The sequence below is a fragment of the Bos grunniens genome, chromosome 8 (assembly GCF_055505025.1).
Source record: "Bos grunniens cultivar Pamir isolate PY7600 chromosome 8, Bosgru_T2T1.0, whole genome shotgun sequence".
Classification (NCBI taxonomy): Eukaryota; Metazoa; Chordata; class Mammalia; order Artiodactyla; family Bovidae; genus Bos; species Bos grunniens.
In genome coordinates this window covers 108392394-108420020 of record NC_141172.1, presented here as the reverse complement: position 1 = coordinate 108420020, position 27627 = coordinate 108392394, and the positions used below count along the sequence as shown (strand labels likewise).

The following is a 27627-nucleotide window of genomic DNA, read 5'->3' as shown; positions in this document are numbered from 1 at the left end:
TTTGATGTACAAAATGATGACTTAAGCCTGCCTTGCAGCCTCTCAGCTCTGAGAGACCACTCCAAAGAGATAAGAGTGGAGCCAGGAAATATAGGAGTTTTTGTAACAGAGGTCAGGTGGTTGGAACTTCAAAAGATTCCTGTTAATTAAAAAAAAAAAACACAGACATTGCAAGTTAATGAGTTGAACACTTCTCTGTGCATGGGAAGATGCAAGAGTCTGGGCTTATTGAGATCACCCCTTTTACACACACCTTCGCTACCTAGGGCCAGTGTTCCGTTCCGCTCCCATACTGAGTCCCTCTGGGTACACAGTCGGGGGTGGCTGCAGTGGTGAGAGCTTGGTCGAGGGCACCCTGTTTTTCTCTGGTGTTTCCAGTGTTTCCTTGGCTCTCACTATGGGTTGGAGGGTGGGGGCTGTAGTGGCTTGACGGTTGAGCCTCCTCTGTTTCCTGATAACGGCAGGCAGCATTTTCCCTTCACACTGGCACGCCCTTTCCCTCCACTGTGGGGGCTGGCCTCCTGTTGCATGTGGCCCACTCCCGATGATGGGGGACACATGCTCTACGTGCAGTCTCTACTCTGCCACCAGATTTCAGCCCTCTCTTGAGTGTCCCCCTGCAGAATTCTGTCTTTAGATTTCTGCAGTGTGAGACAGACACCCATCTGCCATATTCCTCCAAGCTCCTGGGACAGTTGTCATGTTCTTTGTGGGGTCTTGCTGAAGCTTGAGGTCCAGGGCTTCTCCCGATTCTCCCCTGGACCTGTGTGGGGTGAGTAAGGGGCCGTTCTCCCCCCAACTCCACTGGTGGCTCCAGCACCTCACTCTGGGTCATCCTGTGGGTGAGAAGTTATGAATCTCCACAAGTGCGTTTGGCTACCTTTTTTATAAGTCCTGGATAGTGGTCATGCACTCTCTTTAGAATACAATAGCTATTATCTTGGTCTTGGCTCAAACCTAGACTAAAATAATTGTATTTGAAGTCCTCTTTAATTCTTATCTGAACCCTGCAAGGCACTCATCCTCCTGTTACTGCCTGGATTTTACAGGTGAGGAAACCCGAGGTGATGGGGTTCATTCATGTGCTGAAGGTCACCCAGCTTTGAAGGTTTGTACCTCCTGGAGATGCCTCATCTGAAAGCTCCTCAGGTTGACCCAGGCTCAGGAGGCATGCAGTGTGGCTGATCTCTGATTTGGTCATCAGCCTCGGGGCTCCCAGGATGGGGGATGGAGCTGGCCTTCCCTTCTATCCTCTGGCCCCACGTGTGGGCCCCTGTCCAGCAGCCATTGCTGTAGAAAGCTCCAGAGGAGGAGCTGGTGACGGTGCTGCTGGAAGGCTCTGCTCCCCCCGTCTGCCTCCTGCGTGTGTGCTCCTCAGATGTAAATAATTTACCACAGCCACGATCAGAGGACGTGCTCTGTGTGGGGTGAGCTGTTCCTCAGTGACACTGCAGGCTTATATACAGCAGGGCTCAGGCGAGGGCCCTGCGAGCTTCAGCCCCATCAGCAGCTCCGCACCAACCCTGGCGCCTCGCAGCAGCCGGATTGTGACTCACAGAAGGTCACAGGCAGGTCAAGGACAGAGCTCAAAAACAGAACCAGCCTCTCTTTCCCAGGCTCTGCAACCCCGTGGCAGGATGTTCCTTTTATGAATGCTGGAGAAACAGCAGCGCTGAACTGCATGGTGACGGGCTACCCGGGGCTGTCCCTGGGACATGAGGATGGAGAGATGTGGCTCTGAGCAGGGGGAGTTTTTATTTCAAATAAAATGAAATGTCTGTTTGTTTATTTTGAAGGGAGGGGGCAAGTGCTCAACTAGTGATGGGGGGAGTGAACTGAGTTCTCCAAATGTTAGTAAAACAAGGAGAAGGAATCTTTAAGAAATGATACAAGTGAACTTATATATAAAACAGAAATAGAACCCCAGACAGAAAAGGAATTTATGGTTCCCAAAGGAGAAGGGGAGGGCATAGATTAGGAGTTTGGGATTAGCATATCACTCTACTCTGTATAAAATAGATAACAAACAAGGACCCACTTAAAGCACAGGGAACTATCATCAATATCTTCTAGTAACCAACAAGGGAAAACAACCTGAAAAAATATGTGTATCAGTTCAGTTTGGTTCAGTCGCTCAGTCACGTCTGACTCTTTGTGACCCCATGGACTGCAGCACGCCAGGCTTCCCAGTCTACCACCAACTCCTGGAGCTTGCTCAGACTCGTGTCCATCGAGTCGGTGATGCCATCCAACCATCTCATCCTCTGTCGTCCCCTTCTCCTGCCTTCAATCTTTCCCCAAATCAGGGTCTTTTCCCATGAGTCAGTTCTTTGCATCAGGTGGCCAAAGTATTAGAGCTTTAGCTTCAGCATCAGTCTTTCCAATGAGTATTCAGGCCTGATTTCCTTTAGGATTGACTGGTTTTATCTCCATACATACATATATATGTGTGTGTGTGTGTGTGTGTGTGTAACTGAATCAATTTGTTGTACACCTGAAACTAACACAACATTGTAAATCAAGTATACTTCAAATAAAAAAAGATAAAAAACAAGCAGATGGATGAGAGTGACCTTCTTAGGTAGTGTCACAGAGCAGAAAAGGCTTGTTTGAGCCCTGTCCTGTCCATTAAAAATAAAACACCATCCATATGTGTAATTTTAAGATTTTTGCAACCACATTAAATAATTAAAAAGAAAGAGGTGAAATAAACTTTAATAATATATTGTGTTTACTATTATACATCCAAAATAGTACTATTTCAACATATGACTGGGCTTCCCTGGTGGCTCAGCTGGTAAAGAATCTGTCTGCAATGTGGGAGACCTGGGTTTGATCCCTAGGTTCTGAAGATCCCCTAGAGAAGGGACAGGCTACCCACTCCGGTATTCTGGCCTGGAGAACTCCATGGACTGTATAGTTCATGGGATCGCAAAGAGTCAGACACTACTGAGTGACTTTCACTTTCACTTTCAACATATAACCATTATAAAATATCGGTGAGTCATTGCGCATCCTATTCCTCTAAGTCTTTGAGACCTGGTAGGTGTGTATTTATATTTACAGCACATCCCGATTTGGAAGAGCCACATTTTACCTGCTTGATAGCTGCACATGGTCAGTGGCCTCCAAGCTGGACAGCAGGTTGCTTGTCCAACTGGCCAGCTTTGTGGTGTTGGGCCAGTTACTTACGCCTCTTGGACCTCAGTGTTCCCTCTCCCCGTATTAAAACTGGGAATCACAGCCTCTCACCGTATTGCAGTGAGGTCACGTGTAATGCAACAAGTGCGTGTTGCTGGCACAGAGTAAATGCTCAGTTAATAACAGGTGATTGCCTCCTCAAACTGACCTGCATCCTAATTAAGTTCTAAGCTCCCTACGGGAGACTGGAAGACAACTTGGTCTCTGCAAACCATTGCTGACCTCCTCTCTTGCCTTTCCTTCCACTGACTTTTCTTTTCCCTGAGGTTCTGCCTCCCTCACTCCTTCACTTTCTTCAGGTCACGGTCAGAACAACTTCATCGAGCAGCTTTTCCTCAACACCGTGTATGGAAAGCAGTAGCCTCACTGCCCATCCCGTCTTAGCTGCCTTCGTTTTTTTTTTTTTTTAATTTTGAGTGTGATTTTTATTTATTTATTTATTTTGTTTAGGGCAAATGGTTTTATTTTACTTTATTTTTAATATAAATTTATTTATTTTAATTTGAGGCTAACTACTTTACAATATTGTATTGGTTTTGCCATACATCAACATGGATCCCCCACAGGTGTACATGTGTTCCCCAGAGCTCTCCACTCCACCACGTGTACAGCCATTGCCTGTTTGTTTGCTTCTCCCAACTGAGTATTAAAGAAGCTCTGCTTGCCATTTAATTTCCAGCCTAATATGTTAATGGATGAATGAATGAATATGTTGAACATCCACAATGCTTTGCCCTCAGTGTGTAGCTTAAAAATGAAATACAGTCCTTGCTTCATGAGAGATGCAGAGGGAGATACAGGTGACTGCAGGCCCTCCATCAGCCCTAAAATCTCCCTGAAGCCTCTGCCACCCTGCATGCTACCCTGGGCACACACCCCGTCACTCTGCCCTCTCCCACCTCTGAGACTTTTTGTATGTTGCCTGCTCTGCTAGAATTCTCTTTTCCTCATCTCTTCTTACCAAAACCTCACATCAGTGAGTGAGTGAAAGTCGCTCAGTCACATCTGACTCTTTGCTTTCTGACCCCGTAGACTATACAGTCCATGGAATTCTCCGGGCCAGAATACTGGAGTGGGTAGCCTTTTCCTTCTCTAGGGGATCTTCCCAGCCCAGGGATCAAACCCAGGTCTCCTGCATTGAAGGTGGATTCTTTATCAACTGAGCCACAAACCAACTCAAGTACCACCTCCCCTTCAGGGTTCTTTCCAGATCTCTTGATTGAAAACATCTCTGGCCTCTTCTCTTCCACTGGACATTTTCTGTGCTTATAGTATTGATGGTAGCATACTTCATATTAGAATTCCTCAGGTCTGTTTGTGACTTTGCAGACTATTTTGAATCTCTAGAGGGCATGATCTGATTTTACCTGTGTGTGGGGAGGGTAGCTGGAATCAAGATTGCTGGGAGAAATATCAACAACCTCAGATATGCAGATGACACCACCCTTATGGCAGAAAGTGAAGAGGAACTAAAAAGCCTCTTGATGAAAGTGAAAGTGGAGAGTGCAAAAGTTGGCTTAAAGCTCAACATTCAGAAAACAAAGATCATGGCATCCGGTCCCATCACTTCATGGGAAATAGATGGGGAAACAGTGGAAACAGTGTCAGACTTTATTTTTTTGGGCTCCAAAATCACTGCAGATGGTGACTGCAGCCATGAAATTAAAAGACACTTACTCCTTAAAAGGAAAGTTATGACCAACCTAGATAGCATATTCAAAAGCAGAGACATTACTTTGCCAACAAAGGTCTGTCTAGTCAAGGCTATGGTTTTTCCAGTGGTCATGTATGGATGTGAGAGTTGGACTGTGAAGAAGGCTGAGTGCCGAAGAATTGATGCTTTTGAACTGTGGTGTTGGAGAAGACTCTTGAGAGTCCCTTGGGCTGCAAGGAGATCCAACCAGTCCATTCTGAAGGAGATCAGCCCTGGGATTTCTTTGGAAGGACTGATGCTAAAGCTGAAACTCCAGTACTTTGGGCACCTCATGGGAAGAGTTGACTCATTGGAAAAGACTCTGATGCTGGGAGGGATTGGGGGCAAGAGGAGAAGGGGACGACAGAGGATGAGATGGCTGGATGGCATCACTGACTTGATGGACGTGAGTCTGAGTGAACTCCGGGAGTTGGTGATGGACAGGGAGGCCTGGCGAGCTGAGATTCATGGGGTCGCAAAGAGTTGGAAACGACTGAGCGACTGATCTGATCTGATCTGATCTGGGGAGGGTAGGGATATATTGGAAACTGCACATACTTGTAATCAGATATATTAATACATGAGTTAGATTCCTGAAAAACAGAACTTGTGAGCTTATTAAAGCTATTTAATGTCTCCAAGTCCCAAGGAGCTCATTTGTTAATGGGAGAGCTGTACCCATCTCTTGAGAATCACTTGGACTGCAAAGAGATCAAACCAGTCATTCCTAAAGGAATTCAACCCTGAACATTCATTGGAAAGACTGTTGGTAAAACTGAATTTCCAATACTTTGGCCACCTGATGTGAAGAGCTGACTCATTGGAAAAGACTCTGATTCTGGGAAAGATTGAAGGCAAAAGGAGAAGAGGGTAGCAGAGGATGAGATGGTTAGATAGCATTTCCAACTCAGTGGACATGGACTTGGGCAAACTTCTGAAGACAGAGACGAACAGAGGAACTTGGCATGCTACAGTCCATGAGGTCACAGAGTTGGACACAGCTTACTAACTGAAGGACAACAACAACATCCATCTCAAGGAAGAAACCTTTGTTAACCTCTAGTCTGTACTGAATGCTTTAGCTACTGCCAAGATAACAGACATTTTTTTTTTAGATCCAAGTACACAATAGATGCTCCATAAATATCAAACTTGGGGCCCTTATATTAACCCAAGTCTCTAATACAGTTGATGCTAATTCGGGCTTATTTACAGAATAAGAATCACTGTGTCTGTCATGAGTCTGTCATGATAAGACAATATTTAAGTAGCACACATACTAATCTTGCCCTTAGCTAATAAAACGTCCATTTCTATTCAAATGCACCTTCTAGAAACTTTCGTTATCATTTTTAGAGTTCTGTGAATTATCGTGATTTTTCTGAGTCAACAGAAAGATACTCAGACTTCTTCCACGAAGCACTCACCTGTGCTTGCGGAGATGTAGATTGTACCATAGTCCCCACCTACAAAGAAGGTTCAGACAGCTACTGAATGGTCTCAGCTCACCATCCTGCCAAGACAACGTGGCAGCATGAAAACCAGGAGCCAGAAGACAGGAGTCTGGCCCAGTCAGCCACTCAGTGGTGATCTTGTAAGGAGTTGGGCTAGAGCAGGATCTATCAACATCTGCACTGCTGACATTTTCGGTGTGGTTTTCTTTGTGGTGGCGGGAGGGGCTGTAGGATGTTTACCAGCCCCTGGCTTTTACCTGCCAGACACCAGGAGTATCCCCTCCGTTGTGACAATCGAAGATGTCCCCTATGGGACAAAAGGCTGCCAGAAGGGAAGCACTGGATTAGATCATCCCAATTTCTGTAAATTCTAGGACTCGGGGCTGAGGTCTTGCACACACACGCACACACGTATACACATGCTGCTATTTCCTTGTCTAGCCTTGTTTCACTTTTAAAAGCTGCAATGTTCTGAATCCTGTTTCCTTGCAAACAGTCTAACAGCCAGGCATTCTTGTTGGTGCCCACCCCGCACCCATTCACAACAGAAGCCATGCAGAAGCGCTGGATGGGTGACATGCTGTGATTTCAGCGTGTTGTAGCTCCCCGCCGGGATTTCTGAACAATCACCTCCACCCCCTGCTTGCCACTCAGGTGGGCTCCAGCAGACAGTTTTGGCAGCTGGAGCCGTTGTAGTTCTGCACTCCACATGGACGGCTTTGTTTTAGGTTCTGAACAAAACTTGCGGCCACAGCTTCTGCCAGCCCACTCGTCTGCTCACAGGCCTCTCTCCTTTGCCCCTGACAGCTGGGGCCTGTGGTGCCAAGTAGACTTCTGTAGCTACTCATAATAGACTGGCGCAATCAGACTATAGAGGGTCGTAGCCAATTGGATCGGAAATTCACATCTTTCTCCTTTTGCTTTTCTCTCTTTCTTAGCTTGACTTTCTTCCCATTTTCAGCTGGAAGAGTAGACCAAGAAGGGATCCTATTTCTTCATGTTTTTACATGGTTTTCCACTCGATAAAATGGTTTTGTCCTGGCAAGGTTTTTAAATGGTAGACATAAAAATCTGAGATCTAGATAGAGGCTATGACTGTCCAGAGTCCCATAGCCAGCCTTGTGTAGAAACAGTCTTTTAAAGATTCTTGCTGGTTAAAGACTCGCAACCCCATGAGCAAGACGATGGACACAGAGACAAATCAGTACAATAAAAGATAGTAAATACTAACATACTGTTATATAAGTGAACAACAGGAGCTGAAGGAAAGGAACAGCTAACAGCTTTTGAGAGGGATAGAAAAAGGAATGACCCTTGAGGACCTGGCCTCAGCTGGCTAGTAAAGAATAAATAGGACTTGATGTGGCAGGGGAGGCCACGGGAGCAAAGATGCTCCAGCAGGGGGTAGCCGGACATAGTCAACATTAATGTTTATCATCACCCGTGTCTTCGTCATCACTGATGCCATTTGTTGAGCACTTTCTAAAAAAAGTCAGGCGCTGCATGGGGCACTTGACGTAAATGGCGTCATTTCATTTTCACGCTAGTTCTGGATACAAGTGCTATTGCTGACTACATTTTATAGACTGAGACACTGAGGCTCAGAGAAGTGAAGTCACTTGCCTGAATATACACTGTTTATAACTGGCAGAACCTGCACTCCAAGCTGCCTTTCAGTGTAGAGTAAGATGAGCTCTTCTAGGATAAGTGGGGTGAAGGACACAGACAGCATAATGTCAAGCTAGCAGGTAGAATGATGATGTGACGATAAAAAGAAAACTTGTAAATTTGCCCAAGTCCAGGCATGGTCTAGTGGTTCCTCTTCCTTTCTCCCTACAAGGAGCCCCTACCTAAGTCCTCCCTTAAGCATTTCTCCAACATGGTGCCCCTGTGCTGTGCTCAGTTCAGTTCAGTCACTCAGTCGTGTCCGACTCTTTGCGACCCCATGAATCGCAGCACCCCAGGCCTCCCTGTCCATCACCAACTCCTGGAGTTCACTCAGACTCACATCCATCAAGTCAGTGATGCCATCCAGCCATCTCATCCTCTGTCGTCCCCTTCTCCTCCTGCCCCCAATCCCTCCCAGCATCAGAGTCTTTTCCAATGAGTTAACTCTTCGCATGAGGTGCCCAAAGTACTGGAGTTTCAGCTTTAGCATCATTCCTTCCAAAGAACACCCAGGGCTGATCTCCTTTAGAATGGACTGGTTGGATCTCCTTGCAGTCCAAGGAACTCTCAAGAGTCTTCTCCAACACCACAGTTCAAAAGCATCAATTCTTTGGCGCTCAGCCTTCTTCACAGTCCAACTCTCATATCCATACATGACCACTGGAAAAACTATAGCCTTGACTAGACGGACCTTTGTTGGCAAAGTAATGTCTCTGCTTTTGAATATGCTATCTAGGTTGGTCATAACTTTCCTTTTAAGGAGTAAGCGTCTTTTAATTTCATGGCTGCAGTCACCATCTGCAGTGATTTTGGAGCCCCAAAAAATAAAGTCTGACACTGTTTCCACTGTTTCCCCATCTATTTCCCATGAAGTGATGGGACCGGATGCCATGATCTTTGTTTTCTGAATGTTGAGTTTTAAGCCAAATTTTCACTCTCCTCTTTCACCTTCATCAAGAGGCTTTTTAGTTCTTCACTTTCTGCCATAAGGGTGGTGTCATCTGCATATCTGAGGTTATTGATATTTCTCCTGGCAGTCTTGATTCCAGCTTGTGCTTCTTCCAGCCTGTGCTACCACCCAAGAAAGAGGCGGCAAGACCCCACTAGTTCCTTGGCCTTTTGTTCCCCTTCTGAACACAAGATAACCTTGACGCTCAGAGACACTGACAGGTGGATTCTCTGGCTATGCTTCTTTGGGGTGAAGAAGACATTCCACTGAGCACTGTAGAAGGGATTCTGATGAGCTCCATAAACTCTCCACGTGTAAGGTATCCATCCTGGATAGCCGTGATCATGATGCATCCCAAGACTTTGTGCAGTCCGTCGACTGATGATGCGAAAGCAAAGCGTGTGTTCACTGGGTGCATGTCTGTGGGAGAGGAGAGAAATGTGTTCCCGCTTACTGAGTCACTGCTATGAGATTCAGGCTGTTTGTGAAGACAGCGGGCAGGGCAGATACTGAAGTTCCATCTCCAAGTCCCCTCCTGGCTGGAGGAAACTGTTTCTGCAGTTTTTCATTTCACTCTTGCTGTCAACCCATACACCTTGAATACCTTCGATGTGCCAGGTGCCAAGTTACAGATGCTTAAGCCCGGCCTCCATTTTACAGATGAGGAAACTGCATATCTAAGAGGCTAAGCAGTTTGTACATGTTTGTACATGTCCACACCACATGTGAACAGCAAATCAGGAGTGCGAGCCCAGATGTCCGTAGATGCCACACTCTTAAGCAGAAACTGCACTGATCTTCGTAAACCCTGACCCAGTCTTCTGATGTGAAGTATTATGATGAAAGTATGTTAAAAGCATTAAAAAATCTTTTCCTTTGTCTCTCTCTCTCTTGTCTGTATGTTTTTGCTTCCCCTCCCCACCTTTCCTCTCCCTCTCTCTTCCTCTTTCTTTCTCTTTTCTATTCCTTTCTTCACAGGACTCCACAGAATGGAGCAAGAATGAGAGGAAAAAGGCCGGCAGAAAAGCATGAACTGGAGGTTTGTTGAGCTCCTCTACTTCCTGTTTGTATGGGGCCGAATCTCAGTGCAGCCCTCCCACCAGGAACCAGCTGCAACAGACCAACATGTCTCCAAGGAATTTGATTGGCTTATTTCAGACAGGGGGCCTTTCCACCACTCCAGGAGCTACCTGTCCTTTGTGGAAAGACACCGTCAAGGATTTACAACCAGATATAAAATATACAGGTAAGAGCTGGGCTGAGCTCACCCTTGCCTTTCTTTCATTGAGCGCTTTGGGGGGTTATGCTTTGGCATGGGCCTTGTGGTGTGGAGGAGTATCTGGGCCAAGACTGCTAAATACTTGCTCATTGTGTATTAACTTATTTATTTTTCTATTTATTCATTTATCTGTTTTATTACAATGTGCAAGGGATTGTCAGGGACGAGTAAGAGTAGTATATTTTTGAGTACTGCATGTGTGCTGGGCCTAGTGCTTAGCACTTTGTAGGCATCCTCTCATTTAAACCTTACAGCACCATCAGAGAGACCACCTGTGTATCTTCTCCACCTTATATAGAAGGGGTACCTGGGCTTTCACTGGGTGAAATCACTTCTCTGAAGTCGCACAGTGAGTGGTAGGACTAGGGTTCAAGCCCTAGTTTGTGTGTCTCCACAGCCACAGATGGTAATTTTAGTCGGTTACATCAGGCGTAGGCTGCGGTGTTTTACAGATACTAGTAATATACCAGATATCTTACCCAAACATATTCATACATTTGGAAACAAATAGGGACACTCAGTGAATAACTCTTTCTTGAGCAAGTCTGAACTGGTCTTTGGCCTGTTGGAATCCTACTCATTCCCAAAGGACTTAGCCCAAAGTTCTTCTTCTTTGAAACCATCGTATAGACGCTCCGCATTCCACTTGAGCAGTCTTTCTTTGATATTTCCACAGCTCTCTATGCTTATGCCTCTTTAGTTGTCAACCATTTGGAGTTGGAGTGCATTCTTGTATTTCTTTCTCACCTAACTGGAAACTTCATGGGGCCAGGACTTACATATAATTCATTTCTGGATCCCCAGAGTGATTTTTTTTTTCTGCCTTGTATCATAAGCACACAAAAAAATGTGGTGGACTGAAATAAATTGAAGAGTGCAGAGAACTCTCTAGAGCTGGAGTCTTTAAGATCAAGGAAGAAAGGCAGGGTCTAACACTTCTGGGCCACTTCAAGCAGGAGACCGAGGACGCGTGTGTGGTGGAGGAAAGATGCTTACCTGCAGCTGGGAAGCCCTGAACTCAGGCCTTGTGTCCACTGTGTATTTGACATGAGCGCGGGCACGTCTCCTTTGAGCATCATGCGTCATGGGTGATTCATGAATCTGCCACCAGCTGCAGATGGCTGTGACTCTGTGCTGAATATTCAAATCTGCTTTCAAAGTTGGCCCTTAACGAGAGGACGTTTACCTCTGCCCCCGTGTTTAGATTTCACCTGTGCTTTTGTTTGGATTCCACTGCTCAAACAAAAGTCTGCAGTCATCCAATGAGCTGGTTTCTAAGATGCTTTCCGAAAGCTCTGAAATTAAACATATAAGATTGAACCAAGGTCACGTGGTTAATTAAATGATGGAGTTTAAATCCAGAAGTCAGGCCCCCGGTCATCTAGTTATTTCTTTCTTCCTTTATTTAATCCTCACATAATTAATAAGCACCAGCTAGAGGCTCAGAAACTGTGTTTAAGGCGGATGACACAGTGGTGAGTAAAGCAAACATGGGCCGTGCGCTCAAAAGAGCATTTTAATTAGACACACGAACACACACACACACACACACACACACACACAGTATAAGTGCTGCAAAAGAAAAAGGGCAGGATAGGCATGTTTGGGGGATGATAAACAATGGTTTGGGAGACTATTATGTGCAAAGATTGGGTGAGGCTCCTCTTGTAATCTTCACCTGGACACACATGCAGATAGACACCCAGAGGTCCATGTGCTCTTCTAGATCAGGTTTAGACCAGAACAAAACCAGCCCGGATGTGCTCACTGGGGCTGTTGCCAATTGACGTTTTCTCTTCACTGCTTTGTTGAAACACTAAAGTACGTTCGCAGGTGATTCCCAGTGTCTCCCCGTGTGCTAACATGGATACCGCACATTAGAAACCTGATGTTTGCATCATGAAAGAAAGACTTTTCTTCCAGCTTGTGCCATCTTGTCTGAGGCTACAGAGCCAGCCTCTCTGAAATGTCCTAGACCTCAAGCTTTGTCAAGTCTGCCAGACCCTAGAATCCAGGCTAGAACCCAGGGTGACCTGAGAGCTTCTCCTCACTTAAACATGAGGAGAAGGGTTAAGGCCATCTGCATCCTCATGCATATGCAGACAGAGGGTAACTTCAGCCCATGGCGTCCTGGTGGGGAGTCAGCGCCACTGGCAGTGATGAGAGCCTTTCAAATTAAATCTCAGCAGAAGTCCTCTCTCCCATGGCTGCACAAGCTGAGCTATGATCTGTGCACACACGGTTGTTTGGGTGCACAAGGTTCCTGCTCTGTCACTCTAAGCCTGAGCTGACACGTGGAGGCTGGGGAGTTTCCTGCTCTTGAATCTGCCAGTGCACAGCGGCAGCATCCTCGATCCTAGAGGCAGAGGACCTGGGTGCTGGCTCAGCCCACCCACCTCCCCAGGTATGATTTTGGCCAAGAAATGGAACTTCTCTGAGTTTCTGTTTTTTCATCTGTAAAATGGGAGTGTTCACTAAGATGATATCCAAGGTCCTTCCCTTCTCTGAAATTCCATGACTCCAGGAAATGTTGTCATTTGGCAATACCATGGGAGATTGGAGAGGACTCTGGACTTGGAGCCTGCAGACTCAAGTTTTGTTTATTTTGGACCCACTTTCTTCATTCTGGGCACATATGTTCATGCCTCATTCACTCGTGCTTCCGTCTAGTCCTCTAGACTTTAACGTCAATTGTATTCTGTAAGCCATGCTATGGTTTGGTAATACAGAGATGACCAACAGAAAACAGCAAAGCTCGCACACACACACACATCCCACAACAGCAAAGCTCACAGACACAGACACACACACACACACATCCCACAACAGCAAAGCTCACACACACACACACCCCCCCCACAACAGCAAAGCTTGTGCACACACACACACACACATCCCACAACAGCAAAGCTCACACACACACACACATACCCCATAACAGCAAAGCTCACAGACATACACAAACACACACACACACATCCCACAACAGCAAAGCTTGTGTACACACACACATATCCCACAACAGCAAAGCTTGTGCACACACACACACATCCCACAATAGCAAAGCTCACAGACATACACACACATCCCACAACAGCAAAGCTCACAGACATACACACACATCCCACAACAGCAAAGCTCACACACATCCCACAACAGCAAAGCTCACGCATGCGTGCACACACACACACACACACATCTTACAACAGCAAAGCTCACACACACACACATACATCCCACAACAAAGCTCACACACACACACATCTCACAACAGCAAAGCTCACATACACACACACACACACCCCATAACAGCAAAGCTCACAGACACACACACACACACCCCATAACAGCAAAGCTCACAGACACACACAAACACACACACACACACACACCCCCCACAACAGCAAAGCTTGTGCACACACACACACACATACATCCCACAACAGCAAAGCTCACACACACACACACACATCCCACAACAACAAAGCTCACACACACACACACATCCCACAACAGCAAAGCTCGCACACATACATACACACGCACACACCCCCCCCCCCCCCACAACCTGCCATGTACATTCACTCCTTCACCAAGCTCAGAGTTTGGGGTGGAAGACTGACAGGAAGAAAGAGTGAATAAGTAAGCAGTTACCATTCCATGGAGAGGTATGAATAAGTAACCACTCAGATACTCAATATTCTCCTCTGTAGAAAGCGATGATGATGTCTGTCCTACCTATGAAGTCAAATGAGATGAACCTGGTGTGAGATGCTTTGTAAAATTTAAATTTTCTTGTATCTGGGAAATTTTTTCATTAATGTTTGAAATCATCATTCTAAGATAATCATTCAGTTTCGCTTTCTGGGAAGCCCATACATATATTAGTTGTTAAATGCTCACCTTCATTCTGTGAGGAAAATAGCAGCATATTACAAATGAGAACAGCAAGTCATCAGGAGGTTAAGGAGATTGTCCATGTCACTCACCAGGCAAGTGGCAAAGCTAGGAATCAAAAATAGGCTTCTGAGACTCCACAAGTTGGGAGTCATAACCCTCTCTTAGTTCTTAGTTATCTAGCATATGACCAAAGACCCAGAGACTTCCTTTAACCACAGACAAGTTTCAACCTCTTTGAGACTCAATTTTCTCATCTGTAAAATGGAGATAATATTAAATGCTTTATGTAGTTGTGGCTGGAAATAATTCAGGGATCAGTCATGAAGACCTTGGAATTGTTGCAGGAGCTACATCAGACAGCTGGTGGTATTGCTAGAAATGATTTCTTCTCATGGTAATTATTTTTTAATTAATTAATTTTTAATTGGAGTATGATTGCTTTACAATATTGTGTTGGTTTCTACCATCTATCAACATGAATCAGCCATAGGTATATGTGTGTCCCCTCCCTCCTGAACCTCCCTTCCACCTTCCCTTCTGGTAATTTAAAAGTCAGTTTTGTCCGAAGAGTGTTTCCTATGTTTCCACTGTCTCTTTGCTTTGTATTTTTCTGTTTATCTTTTCTTGATTTTGAGATTGTGAGTAGTTGCTGTAAATTTGGCAGTTATTTCACAGGTGGACTTAAAAGGAAAATTGTGGTACCCTTTGTAAGCTTTGGCTTGGGAGGGTCAAGGCAGGGGAGGGGGACACTGATAGTGGTGGCCACTTTGCCACAGACGTGGTTTCATAATGAGTGGCTTTCCCTACAGGTTTCAGAGCAAGTGGTTTGTGGCTTATGGTGTACCTTCCTTTGAGCCTTAAGTAAGTACCTGAAACTTGAATGTAAATCAAGTCATTGTAAACCAGGTCTGATTGCCCAGCCGTCTTGCTCATTTATCAGAGTTGGATGAATTGTCATTCTAATCCACCATCTTAATGGTTGCTTCATGTATTTCATGAAAATGTCTCTAGTAGGCTTTCTGGAAAAGCTGCTTCACTCGGTGAATGGAGCTGGGGCCGGGTGGATGGTTCTGCTGAGATGAATGAGCTGTTGTCTTTGTCCAGAAATCATTCAAGAGCATGTATTGGGCACCAGTGTTTGCCAAACGCCATACCCTGGGGAGTTGATGATATGTGAGGTAGACAGGTCTCTCCTTTCGAAGAGCTTACAGACAAGGGAGGTGAGGGCCAAGTCCACCACAGCACCACTTGGGATGCTTGTGGTTGAAAGGAGACCCCAGTCTTGCTCTCACGTGGATTCCAGATACAGTCTTGGTATCACGTGGTCCAAGGGTTGTATTTCTATTAGAGTGGCTCCAGATTAGTCTAAATCAACATTTCTCACATGGAACTGGAGTTCAGTGTGATTTTAAAAGGCATTTTCTGGGGAAAAAATAATCCATAGTCAAATAAATAATAATAAAAACAGTGATAAGAGTAAGTCAGTTTCTAACTTTGGGCTTCCCACATGGCACAGTGGTAGAGTCTCCTGCCAATCCAGGAGACACAGGAAATGTGAGCTCGATCCTTGGGTCTTAAAGACCCCCTGGAGTAGGAAACAGCAACAGGCTCCAGTGTTCTTGCCTGGAAAATTCCATGGACAGAGGAGCCTGTCGGGCTACAGTCCATGGGGTCGCAAGGAGTGGGACACGAATTAGCACACGGACAGCACTGAAAGCGTGTGTGCCCACGTCTAGTGTGGACACACAGTGTACAAATCATTGCCACAGATCGGTGCTCGTAGCAATCCTGTGCTTAGGCATTTACATTTGCATAACTTGTCCAAGAAAAGAGTTTCTTCATGGTAGAGTAGAGTGTATCAGAAGCAAGCAGATTCCAGATCCTGTGTGTCGAACCATGCTATGCGGCCTCCCAGATGACATAAATATGTTTGTTTGGAAAACCAAACAAAGTTATATAGGCTTCCTGACCACAGGGCTTTTCAAGATCTTTCCTAGACTGTTTAACAGTGTTTAACCAAACCTCTTTGGCCCTGCAGCCTCTTTCTCAGAGAGACTGAAGTTCGAGTGAGCAGGCTTAAAGAGTCACTGACTCTGGCTGGCTTTGGCAGCTTGAGTGTTGTTTCCCTGGATAGCAGCCTGTGTCACAGCCATCTTAAATGACAACCGTCAGTTCACGGAGCTGGCACCCGACTGAGGAAGCCACCCTACCTGTTGGGCTTTTTCTTTGAACACTTTGGTCTACATCTACTTCCTGGTTTATAATTAAAAAAAAAAAGAAGAATTAACAGCTTCAGTTTTCCTGTCACAAGTAAATCTAATTTTCCCCTCCTCTTTCTCATTTTTTAAATTCTTGCACTGCTATTTCTTGTTCCTACATTTGGCATTCCACCCTGTAGAAGGGATATGAAAATTTCAGCAGAGGCCAGAGCCACAATTACACAGGAAGGTGAAGCCTCGGCTTAATACGCAAAGAAGTGGCTACGCATCATAATCATCGGCAAAGCTTTAAAAAAATGCCCACGCCCGGGCCCCTTTAAGATACCTGGGTTTATAAGTGGTCTAGGACAGACGTGAGAACCACCAGCCTAGGCGTGATTTGGCTTCCTAACGGGACATTCAGAAGTGCCCGCAGGCACTGTTAGTCGTCACCGTTCGTGGTGTGGGGTTGTTGCTGGCGTCTGGTGCATAGAGGCCAGAGGCCAGGGATGCTGCTGTGCACCCTCCAAGGTAGAGACGGCCTCTGCAGCGAAGAGTTGTCTGGCTCACAGTGCCAGTAACAGAGACGTTGAGAACCTTTGCTCTCGAGCAGATATTTTTAGGAAAAAAAAAAGGAAAAGTAATGGCAGGAAGGATTTTAGAATGAATGTTTTTAGATTTCAGTCATCATGAATTTAGGTTGGAATGGTTGAAATATAGGCACCAGGTAAGGGACTTTTTCCATGTTTTTAGACATGACCCCAGATCAGGGTGGCAATTGATGCATTAAAGAAGGTCAATTGATTTTTGCTTCCTGCTGCAGAGAGGCATCATTTAAGGGAAACTTCCACTTCAGAAATAGACAGCCTCCATTCCTCCAGGAGTTCTGGGGGATTCAGTGAGTTTCTCCTCTGATGATGGTGTCCCTTAGGAGGTAGGGTGTTTAGGCACCACTGTCAGGCTCAGATACATCTGGCCCGAGTCATTAAAAAAAAACAACTTGGAAAAGTGCAGTCAGAGATCCTTTTTTTTTTTTTTTTTTAAGAGCATGCCAAGTGGGCTCAAAAGAAGATGAAACTGGGATGGTGTCCCACATTTGTCGTCGTCAATTTCAGCCACTCAGAGGTTGGCATCACTGGTGAGAATCAATACCCTGTGCCCTTTCCCCCACCTTATCCCTCATTTAATCCAAGTTTCAGTTCAAGCTCTCCCTGAATAGAGAGGGATAAGGTGGGGGATAATCAGCAAACATCTCCTGGGCCACTTGGTGTCAATTCAGAGATAATCTTCTGTGTTGATTATTTAAAATTGATCTTCCACTTCCAAGCCCAATAGCTTTATTACTACCAAATTGGTACCTTTGCAGTACTCCTTGCTCCCATTCCATTACTGAACCAACTTCTGTGAGCTGCTAGGCTTCTTTTGCTGCAATCTCTGCAGAGCAATTGTCCAGCTTCAGTCAGGAGCCATCTCTGAAAATGGATTGGCTTTTACACACGTCCTTGCAGAGGGCAGACTGACATGGAGTCTCTAACTGACACAGATATGGCGATTATGATGACTAGAATGAAGGCAAGCCCTTGGGGCTGCAGACTCTATATCCCAGACTCTATGCCCCAAATCTTGGCCAGGCAGAGGGGGACTGGATCTGTGATCTGTAGCACCTGCCACCCATTCATTCATTTGAAAAATGTTTACTGATCTCCAAATTCCTGCTGACCAGTCCCTACAACAGTTGCCTGGAGATAGGGAAAGACTGAATCCCTGACCTCAGGAACTCAAAACTCTCTTGGGGAGAACTGACTGTTGGGCAGATAACCACAATAGCAGATGCTGAGTTCTGCGACTGATCAGTACGCTTGGAACTGTGTTTGCGGTGGGAAGGGCATAGAGATCATGAATGTGGGAAAGGATGGGGCAGGGAGAGACAAATCTAGGAGGTCATCCTACTGGACTCAGGCTTCGAGGAGAATCAGGGCTTTGTGAGAAGGTGGTGGTGAGAAAGCAGCCCAGGTAGGTGGAGTAGCGCCTGCAAAGGCAAGGAGGTAGAAGAAAGCCTGCATGCATGTGTGTGTGTGTGTTGAGTAGTACAGTAGTCTGCTCTTAGCCAAGGCTTCGCTTTCTGTGGTCTCAGTTACACTCCACTGCTGTCCAGAAGTAGTAAATGGACAATTCCAGGAATAAACAGTTCAAACGTTTTACACTGCCCCCCATTCTGAGTAGCGTGATGAACTCTCACACTGTCCAGCTCTGTCCCTCCCAAGACCTGAATCATCCCTTTGTCCAGTGTATCTCCTCCTGCCATTAGCAGCCACACTGATTTCCAGATCAAGTGTCCCGGGATCTCAGTGGTGGTATTCAAGTAGCCCTTACTTTATCTAATAATGTCCCTAAAGCGCCAGAGTAGCGATGCTGGGAATTCAGATATGCCAGAGAGAAACGGAAAAGTGCTTCCTTTAAGCAAAAAGGTGAGAGTTCTCCACTTAATAAGGAAAGAAAAAAATTGTATGCTGAGGTTGCTAAGATCGCTGGTAAGAATGAATCTCTTCTTTCCGTGAAATTGTGAAGAGGGAACAAGAAATTCATGCTAGCTTCGCTGCCACAGCTCAGACTGCAAAAGTTATGGCCAAAATTACATGATAAGAGCTTAATTAAGGTCGAAAAGGCATTACATTTGTATCATAAGGTGTTTGTAGAGAAAGGAAGGTGAGGGGGAGGGATCATATTTGCATAACTTTATCACAGTATATTGTTATAATTATTCTATTTATTATTAGGTACTCTTGTTAATTCCTTACTATGCCTGATTTATGTACCCAGTTTTATCGAAGGTATGTATGTATAGGAAAAACATATATAGTATATATAGTGTTCAGTACCAAGCATGGTTTCAGACATCCACTGGAGGTCTTGGAACATTTCCTCCATGGATAAGGTGGGTACTTCTGTAGTGATGATAAGAAATAGTGCTGGGATAGCAGCTTGGAGCCAACAATGAAAGGAATTTAGGATGGCAAATTGATTTCAGACAACCATCAAACTCTAGTTGTCAGAGTACTAGTACATCTCTTTAGAGCAGTATTTTTTGTTTGTTTCATTCTTACATTCCTTGACCTTACTTCTGCTAAAAAAATAAATTTTACATTGACACTCAACAGACATACAGATAAAAAGATACATAACGGAAATGAAAACTCATGAAAAAAGTACTTAACCTTACTCCATGTAATACATCTTGATGTACTATTTTCTATTCTGTTCTGGTATAACTCAGTCCTTTCTGCTTAATTTATTTTTAAAAATATTTGTGTCTACCAACTACATTGATTTCAGCCTTCACTAATGGGGTGTACCTTGCAGTTTGAATAGCACTGACCTTGCGTCTATGTTTTGGTTACACTTTGGTTCAGAGGAAAATTGTACCTAATGTTTGAGAAGCAGACGTTGCTGTGTGTTCAGGTCAGATCCTGGGCCTTGTCTGGGAGGGGTGATGGGATAGCAGTGGAGGATTTGGAACGGGAGATGGGCACACTCTGATTCAACATGGAGAAATATTGCTCAGGCTGCGTTGTGAGGAATGCGGGGCAGGGAGTAAGAGAGAAGGGCTAGAGGGCTATGGCAGCAAATACAAGGGAGAGGAAGAGGGCAGTGGAGCCAAGACAAAGGCAAACGAGATGAAATTCATGAACTCTAAAGCACCACGCAGATCCATCAGCAAAGCTGCTTGGGACCTGCCTGTCGGGCAGTGCCCTCCCTGGCTGCATCCAGGCTTCCCTGCTCTGGCTCCATTCTCAGCCCCCTGTGGCAGGGAGCATTCTCTTCTGTAGAGATCTCCAGCGGCTGGGTACATCTGTGGGTTTCTTATGAAAGGAGCCGGAATGCCCACGCTTCTGCCTCAAGGCTGTTTCTTTATCTCTCAAGGCCTTCCTTCTGGGCATGAGAATTCCTGGGTCTCATTAGCAGTGGTTTCCCAAGCTGGCTTGGAGGAAGGCTTTGCATCCCACCCTTCATGCACCTGACTTATCTCTGCAAACCTTGATGGAAACTTCTAGCTGCAAGTCTAAGCTGACGTGAGCCCTAGCACAGTCACTAAAGCCTAGTGATGAAGAGCAAGTCTACTTAGGCTCAAGCAGACCTCTGTTTGAATCCTAGCTCTGCCACTTCCCACCTGTGAGATCCTGACATATTACTGAAACTCTACGAGCCTCATTTTCTCCACTTGTGAAGTGGGGGTGGGGGGGGCTGCTTTCCAATATTGTTGTTAAGAAAATAATATGTGATCCAGTTCACCAGAGAACAAGTTGTTGAATATTGTTAACTAAGACAAGTCGTTGCTGTTGTTCAGTTGCCAGGTCGTGTCCAATGCTTTGTGACCCCATGGGCTGCAGCACTCAATGCTTCCCTGTCCTTCACTCTCTCCCAGAACTTGCTCAAACTCATGTCCATCAAGTTGGTGATGCCATCCAATGATCTCGTCCTCGGTCGCCACCCATTTATCCTCCTGCCTTCAGTCTTTCCCAGCATCAGGATCTTTTCCAATAAGTTCTCTCTTCACATCAGGTGGCCAAAGTATTGCAGCTTCAGCATCACTCCTTTGAATATTCAGGACTGATTTCCTTGAGGATTGACTGGTTTGATCTCCTTGCATTTCAAGGGACTCTCAAGAGTCTTCTCCAGCACCATAATCCAAAAGCATCAATTCTTAAAAGCTCAGCCTTCTTTATGGTCCAACTCTCACATCTGTACATGACTACCGGAAAAAACATAGCTTTAACTATACAGACCATTGTCGGCAAAGTGATGTCTCTGCTTTTTAATAAGCTATCTAGATTGTCATAACTTTTCTTCTAAGAAGCAAGCATCTTTTAATTTCATGGCTGCAGTCACCATCCACAGTGATCTTGGAGCCCAAGAAAATAAAGTCTGTCACTGTTTCCATCGTTTACCCCTCTATTTGCCATGTAGTGATGGGACGAGATGCCATGATCTTAGTTTTCTGAATGTTGAGTTTTAAGCCAACTTTTTCACTCTCCTTATTCACCTTCAAGAGGCTTTTTAGTCCCTCTTCACTTTCTGCCATTAGGGTAGTGTCATCTGTATATCTGAGGTTATTGATATTTCTCTGGACAATCTTGTTTCCAGCTTGTGATTCATCCAGCCTGGCATTTCTCATGATGTATTCTGCTTATAAGCAGGGTGACAATATACAGCCTTGATGTACTCCTTTCCTAGTTTTGAACTGTTCTTTTTTCCATGTCTTGTTCTAACTGTTGGTTCTTGACCTGCATATAGCTTTCTCAGGAAACAGTTAGGTGGTCTGGCAAGTTACCCATTTGAACTTGGGTAACCCCAGGTACACCCACACCTGGACACTGAGCATCCTTAAGGACTCTGAGAAGGCTTGCAGGAGACCTCTGACCTTAAGCGGGATGCTTGACCTGCATGCACTCCAGCCCAGGTGCCCTGGGAAGGCAGCATACTCCACCCTCATATTAAGAGGACACTTGTTAGGAGGAAACCACAGAAAAAGGACCAGAGAGAGGAAGATTGTGCTGTCCCGTGGCACATGTGGCAGGAATCCAGAGGCCTGAAAACTATCAAAGCATCCTTAAGCGATCAGCATGCATTGGTTCCTGTAGAAAAGTACACATAACACGATTTGCAAGCAACTAATTTATTAACCAGGCTTCAGCAATACGTGAGCCGTGAACTTCCTGATGTTCAAGCTGGTTTTAGAAAAGGCAGAGAAACCAGAGATCAAATTGCCAACATCTGCTGGATCATGGAAAAAGCAAGAGAGTTCCAGAAAAGCATCTATTTCTTCTTTATTGACTATGCCAAAGCCTTTGACTGTGTGGATCACAATAAACTGTGGAAAATTCTGAAAGAGATAGGAATACCAGACCACCTGACCTGCCTCTTGAGAAACCTATATGAAGGTCAGGAAGCAACAGTTAGAACTGGACATGGAACAACACACTGGCTCCAAATAGGAAAAGGAGTACATCAAGGCTGTATATTGTCACCCTGCTTATTTAACTTATATGCAGAGTACATCATGAGAAATGCTGGGCTGGAAGAAGCACAAGCTGGAATCAAGATTGCCAGGAGAAATTTCAATAACCTCGGATATGCAGATGACACCACCCTTATGGCAGAAAGTAAAGAGGAACTCAAAAGCCTCTTGATTAAAGTGAAAGAGGAGAGTGAAAAGGTTGGCTTAAAGCTCAACATTCAGAAAACTAAGATCATGGCATCTGGTCCTATCACTTCATGGCAAATAGATGGGGAAACAGTGAAAATAGTGTCAGACTTATTTTTGGGAGCTCCAAAATCACTACAGATGGTGACTGCAGCCATGAAATTAAAAGACGCTTACTCCTTGGAAGGAAAGTTATGACCAACCTAGATAGCACATTGAAAAGCAGAGACATTACTTTGCCAACAAAGGTCCGTCTAGTCAAGGCTATGGTTTTTCCTGTGGTCATGTATGGATGTGAGAGTTGGACTGTGAAGAAAGCTGAGCGCTGAAGAATTGATGCTTTTGAAGTGTGGTGTTGGAGAAGACTCTTGTGAGTTCCTTGGACTGCAAGGAGATCCAACCAGTCCATTCAAAAGGAGATCAGCCCTGGGTGTTCTTTGGAAGGAATGATGCTAAAGCTGAAACTCCAGTACTTTGGCCACCTCATGCGAAGATTTGACTCATTAGAAAAGACCCTGATGCTGGAAGGGATTAGGGGCAGGAGGAGAAGGGGACGACAGAGGATGAGATGGCTGGGTGGCATCACCTGATGGACATAAGTCTGAGTCAACTCTGGGAGTTGGTGATGGACAGGGAGGCCTGGCGTGCTGCAATTCATGGGGTCGCAAAGAATCGGACATGACTGAGCGAATGAACTGAACTGAACTGAACTGAATTTATTAATCAACCCAGGTGATGGGAACAGTCTGCAACAACTCATCTCCTCAGTGCCTCCCAGGTTGTCTTCGATGTGTATTACTTAGGAGATGCTGGGCCCCAGGGATGGCTTCCCACCCAAGCACCTTCATAGCAATTAGCAGCGTTTCAGGGGCGGGTGTGCACAGTGGTGACGGTAACTTTGCTTATTCTCAAGTTGCAGCCTTGTTATTGACAGAAGGCCAGCAGCCTCCATCCCTGAGCACTTGTGACAGCCTCTCTGTGACTCTGGTATGACGCCTGGTTTATACCATGTTGACAGAGGAGTGTGGTTTGTGTGATCAAAAAAAAAAGGAGATGACTATAAATGATATGGAAGTCTCTGCATTGCTCAGTGGTCTGGGATTGTCTGATTTGGGAAGGAAATGCTGACTTGTGCATGAATTCAGCAAGGATTCATTAAGTCTGTGCCCTGTGCAGGGACTGCGTTAGCTTCTGCTGGCACCAAAGCATTATTGATCCACGCCCTCAGGAGCTCAGAACATAGCTGGGGAGAGACAGACAATGAGGAGCCACATTGCTACCTCATATGAAGTATGAAGGGAAAGAAGCATCAAGTCAAGTATTAGTGCAAAGAAAGGGTGCTGAAGTTGGTCTTGCAAGATTAAAAAAGGCTTTAAAGAGGAAGTATTTTTAAAGGTGAGATCTGGATGGTGGGATTTAGGCAAAAAAAAAATATATATATATATATATAGTGATAGGTGTGTGTGTGAGTGTGTGTCTGTGTTTTGAGGGAGTCCCCAGAAAGAGGTAGACTTGTCCTGGAACCTACAGGGAATTCAGTGTGAGTGATATTGTTAGCATGTGAGAAAGCATTTTCTCTCAATAAAATGTGAGCATTCAAGCCAAAGAAATCAGAAGGGGGTCAGGTCAGGAAGCCCTGTGGATGTTATAGAAAGTACTTTGAACTTTATTTACCGTAAAGTGATGGCTCCCACACTTTCTCATTTCAAGATGCTCTCAAAGTTTCAGTGATTTTATATCCCTATCAGAGAAATACTAATAATTCTGTTTATTAAGTAATTAGATCCAAACAGCCTAATGAAATATTCATGTCCCCATAAGTCTAGTGGCTATGATTTTTCCAGTGGTCATGTATGGATGTGACAGTTGGACTGTGAAGAAGCCTGAGTGCCGAAGAATTGATGCTTTTGAACTGTGGTGTTGGAGAAGACTCCTGAGAGTCCCTTGGACTGCAAGGAGATCCAACCAGTCCATTCTGAAGGAGATCAGTCCTGGGATTTCTTTGGAAGGACTGATGCTAAAGCTGAAACTCCAGTACTTTGGCCACCTCATGTGAAGAGTTGACTCATTGGAAAAGACTCTGATGCTGGGAGGGATTGGGGGCAGGAGGAGAAGGGGATGACAGAGGATGAGATGGCTGGATGGCATCACTGACTCGATGGACGTGAGTCTGGGTGAACTCTGGGAGTTGGTGATGGACAGGGAGGCCTGGCGTGCTGCGATTCATGGGGTCGCAAAGAGTTGGACACGCCTGAGCGACTGAACTGAACTGAACTGAAGTCTAGCAGCCATTTGAAAAATAATACATGGGAACCTAAGAAAAGAACAATATCTTCATTTTATCCTTAAATAACCATGGTCACTATGTTCAAGTGCTGTGGTTCGATAAAGCATTTCCCTTTCCTGGTCATTCTGAACTTTCCTGCAGGTTTAGAATCACACCTTAACAGAGATGTGGCATCACTGAGAGGAATGTTAGTGTGTTTTCATGTTGAAACTGTGAACTCCCTCAGGGTAGTAGTTTTTGTGGTGCCGAACAAATATCAAGTATCCTTCATTTCCCTTGAACATAAAAAAGACCCTGCTATGCTCCTATGACTTGCCATGGTACTCCACAGCGTTTTGGCACACAATTCAGGAACTGAGTTCTAAGGACCGTGGGGAGCTCTTTAGAGGATTTTGCCCAGAGGCAAAGCACGTTCAGGTCATCATCTTAGACAGATCACTCTTGCTAAGATGGCGAGACAGCGTCGATGGGGAAAGTGGGGAAAGGGGCAGAAAAGCGCGGCAGGAGATGAAGATGGAGCGCCAGGCCGCGACCCACGGGGAGACGGAGCGCCAGGCCGTGACGCATGGGGGAGAGGCGAGCATCTTAATGTAGCGCAGATGGGGATTCAGATATGCTTTTAAATGTTTTTAAATTTTAAAATATTGATTGGCAAGAAGTTTCAGAGATAGTTTAGAGAGATCCCATGTACTCGATGGATGTGAGTCTGAGTGAACTCCGGGAGTTGGTGATGGACAGGGAGGCCTGGCGTGCTGCGATTCATGGGGTCGCAAAGAGTGGGACACGACTCTTCTCATTTCACCATCTTGAGACTTTGAGAGCATCTTGAAATGACAGGAAGCTTCACCCAGCTTCCTCCAGTGATTGCACCGTATGTAATTAAAGTACGTATCAAAACCACGGCCTTGACACTGGTACCCTGTGTGTGTGGTCTGTGCCACTTTATCGTAAGTGTAGAGTCCGGTAACCGCACCACAATCAAGGCGCAGAGCACTCTCCTCACCCTCACATTTCCCTTGTGCTGTCTCCGAAGAGTCACACGTCTCTTTTTTCCCCTATCCTCCCTAACCCCTGGCAGCCACTATTTTCTCTCCCATCTCTGTTGTTGCATCATTTCAAGAATGTCATAGAATGAAGTCATAACTTGAGATACTTCAATGAGGCAGAAATTTCAATATTTGAATGTGAAAGTTGAAAGAGAGGGAAGACTCAAGATCTGGAGGACTTGGCAAGACCCTACTTTAAGTGACCAATCAGTGGATCTAAGTTTAATAGGAGAAAGAGTGGAGGAGCATTTTTAACTTGGTCAGCTAGTGGGAGGTGGTACTTTTCATCAGGATGGGGAGCTGTGGAAGGCCAGGAGAGCTTTGGGGGTGGTTTATGCCTGAAGATGGTGTGGCAGCTTTGGAAACGATGAATTTAAATTACCTGGAATATCCAAATACAGACTCCATAGATAGTTGTTTTATAAATGGTTGTGACCCTCAAAAGAGCGTGCTTCAATAAATATATATATATGTATGTGTGTATATATATATATATATATACACATATACACAGTATTCAGAGTCATCAGGTAACCACTAATCACTGAAGACATCCCTTGGGAGTCTTCACTTATGGAAAAGCCCATTTAACATGCAGGGAAAAGTGTTGAGAATTGGAGGAATGGCCAGTGAAAAGAGAAAAACTGGGGACAGTTGGTACCATGGAAGCTAAAAGAAATAAAGGTTTAAGGAGGAAGATAATCAGGGGCCATGGTTTCTGACACAGCACATGAGGTAAGAACTGAAAGTAGTCTTTTATACATAAAATCTTGACCTCGACTAGAACTATTTAAATAGCATTTTTGGGACAGAAGCCAGACAGAGTGGGTTAAAAATAAGGGAGAAGCCAGAGAGTAGACATATATTTTTCTAGACACACAGTTACAAAAGGCAGGAGGGATGTGAAATAAAGAGGGTTTGGGTTGTTTTTCTTTGGTTTCCAAGAGGGAAGTGACTTTTAAGAGAGGGAGAGACTGATGCTGAGGGGCAGAGTGGGGTTATTTTTGATGAGGTGGTTTCCTGAGGAGGCAGGGAAGGAAAGGGTAAGAGCTTAGATGGAGGTAAAAGGAAGGATCCCTTTAAATTGAAATAGAAAGAACGAGGGGAAAGAGGTGTGGGTGTAGATCAGTTGGTTTTACTCATGTTGATTTGAAGGGACTTCCGATGGCTTCTGTTGTCTCCATGAAGTAGGATGTGAAACCAGCTGCTAAGAAAAGGGTTATGGGGAAGGACAGGCAAAATGTAACGCTGTGAAGTGTTTAATCTGAAGAATGGAAGAAAGCTTTAGTTAAGGAAACACAGAACCATCACCAGGAAGCAGCCAGGGCTCTGATCGTGTTTGTAATCGCATGTTATACCTGTTGTCATCTGTGCAACTGGGATATTATTCTCCAAAAGAACTGAACATGTCTGGTAAGATCATGGAGAGTGAATGTGGGGTTTGCCAAGTGGACGAGATGGAAGGACAGCCAGGTAAAGGAGTTAGAGGTGTGGGTCAGAAGTAAACAAAGGGTTGGACCACTGGGTCTCAGTCAATCCAAAAGGAAGGAAAGAGAGTTGATAGTGGGTACAGGGAAAGAAGATGGCCACGGGTCACACAGTCTTGAAGAGGCAGGGAGCAGGTGTTGTGACAGACGAGCTTGGACAGGAAGGCTTTAGTCTCGTGTGTCGGTTAGAGGGACTTTGGGAGATAATGTAATATAAGAGTCACCATGGGAGGAAATAGGAGGCTGGAAGAGGGAAAGGGTGG

The 27627-nt window shown here is 45.2% G+C and overlaps 1 protein-coding gene across 4 annotated transcripts in view; it reads left to right on the top strand.

The window, feature by feature from the left end:
- Nucleotides 1–27627, top strand: part of BRINP1 (BMP/retinoic acid inducible neural specific 1) — a 197073-nt gene that overhangs the window by 46071 nt on the left and 123375 nt on the right. For 3 of the 4 annotated variants that reach the window (XM_086414610.1, XM_086414609.1, XM_086414614.1), the window contains one exon: nucleotides 9944–10211. In XM_086414610.1, coding sequence (XP_086270736.1) covers nucleotides 9994–10211 — 218 coding nt within the window. In that variant the 5' untranslated portion in view covers nucleotides 9944–9993. Of the gene's footprint in view, nucleotides 1–9943; nucleotides 10212–27128; nucleotides 27291–27627 lie in introns of those variants that run through there. The other variant, XM_086414611.1, reaches the window with a different exon arrangement.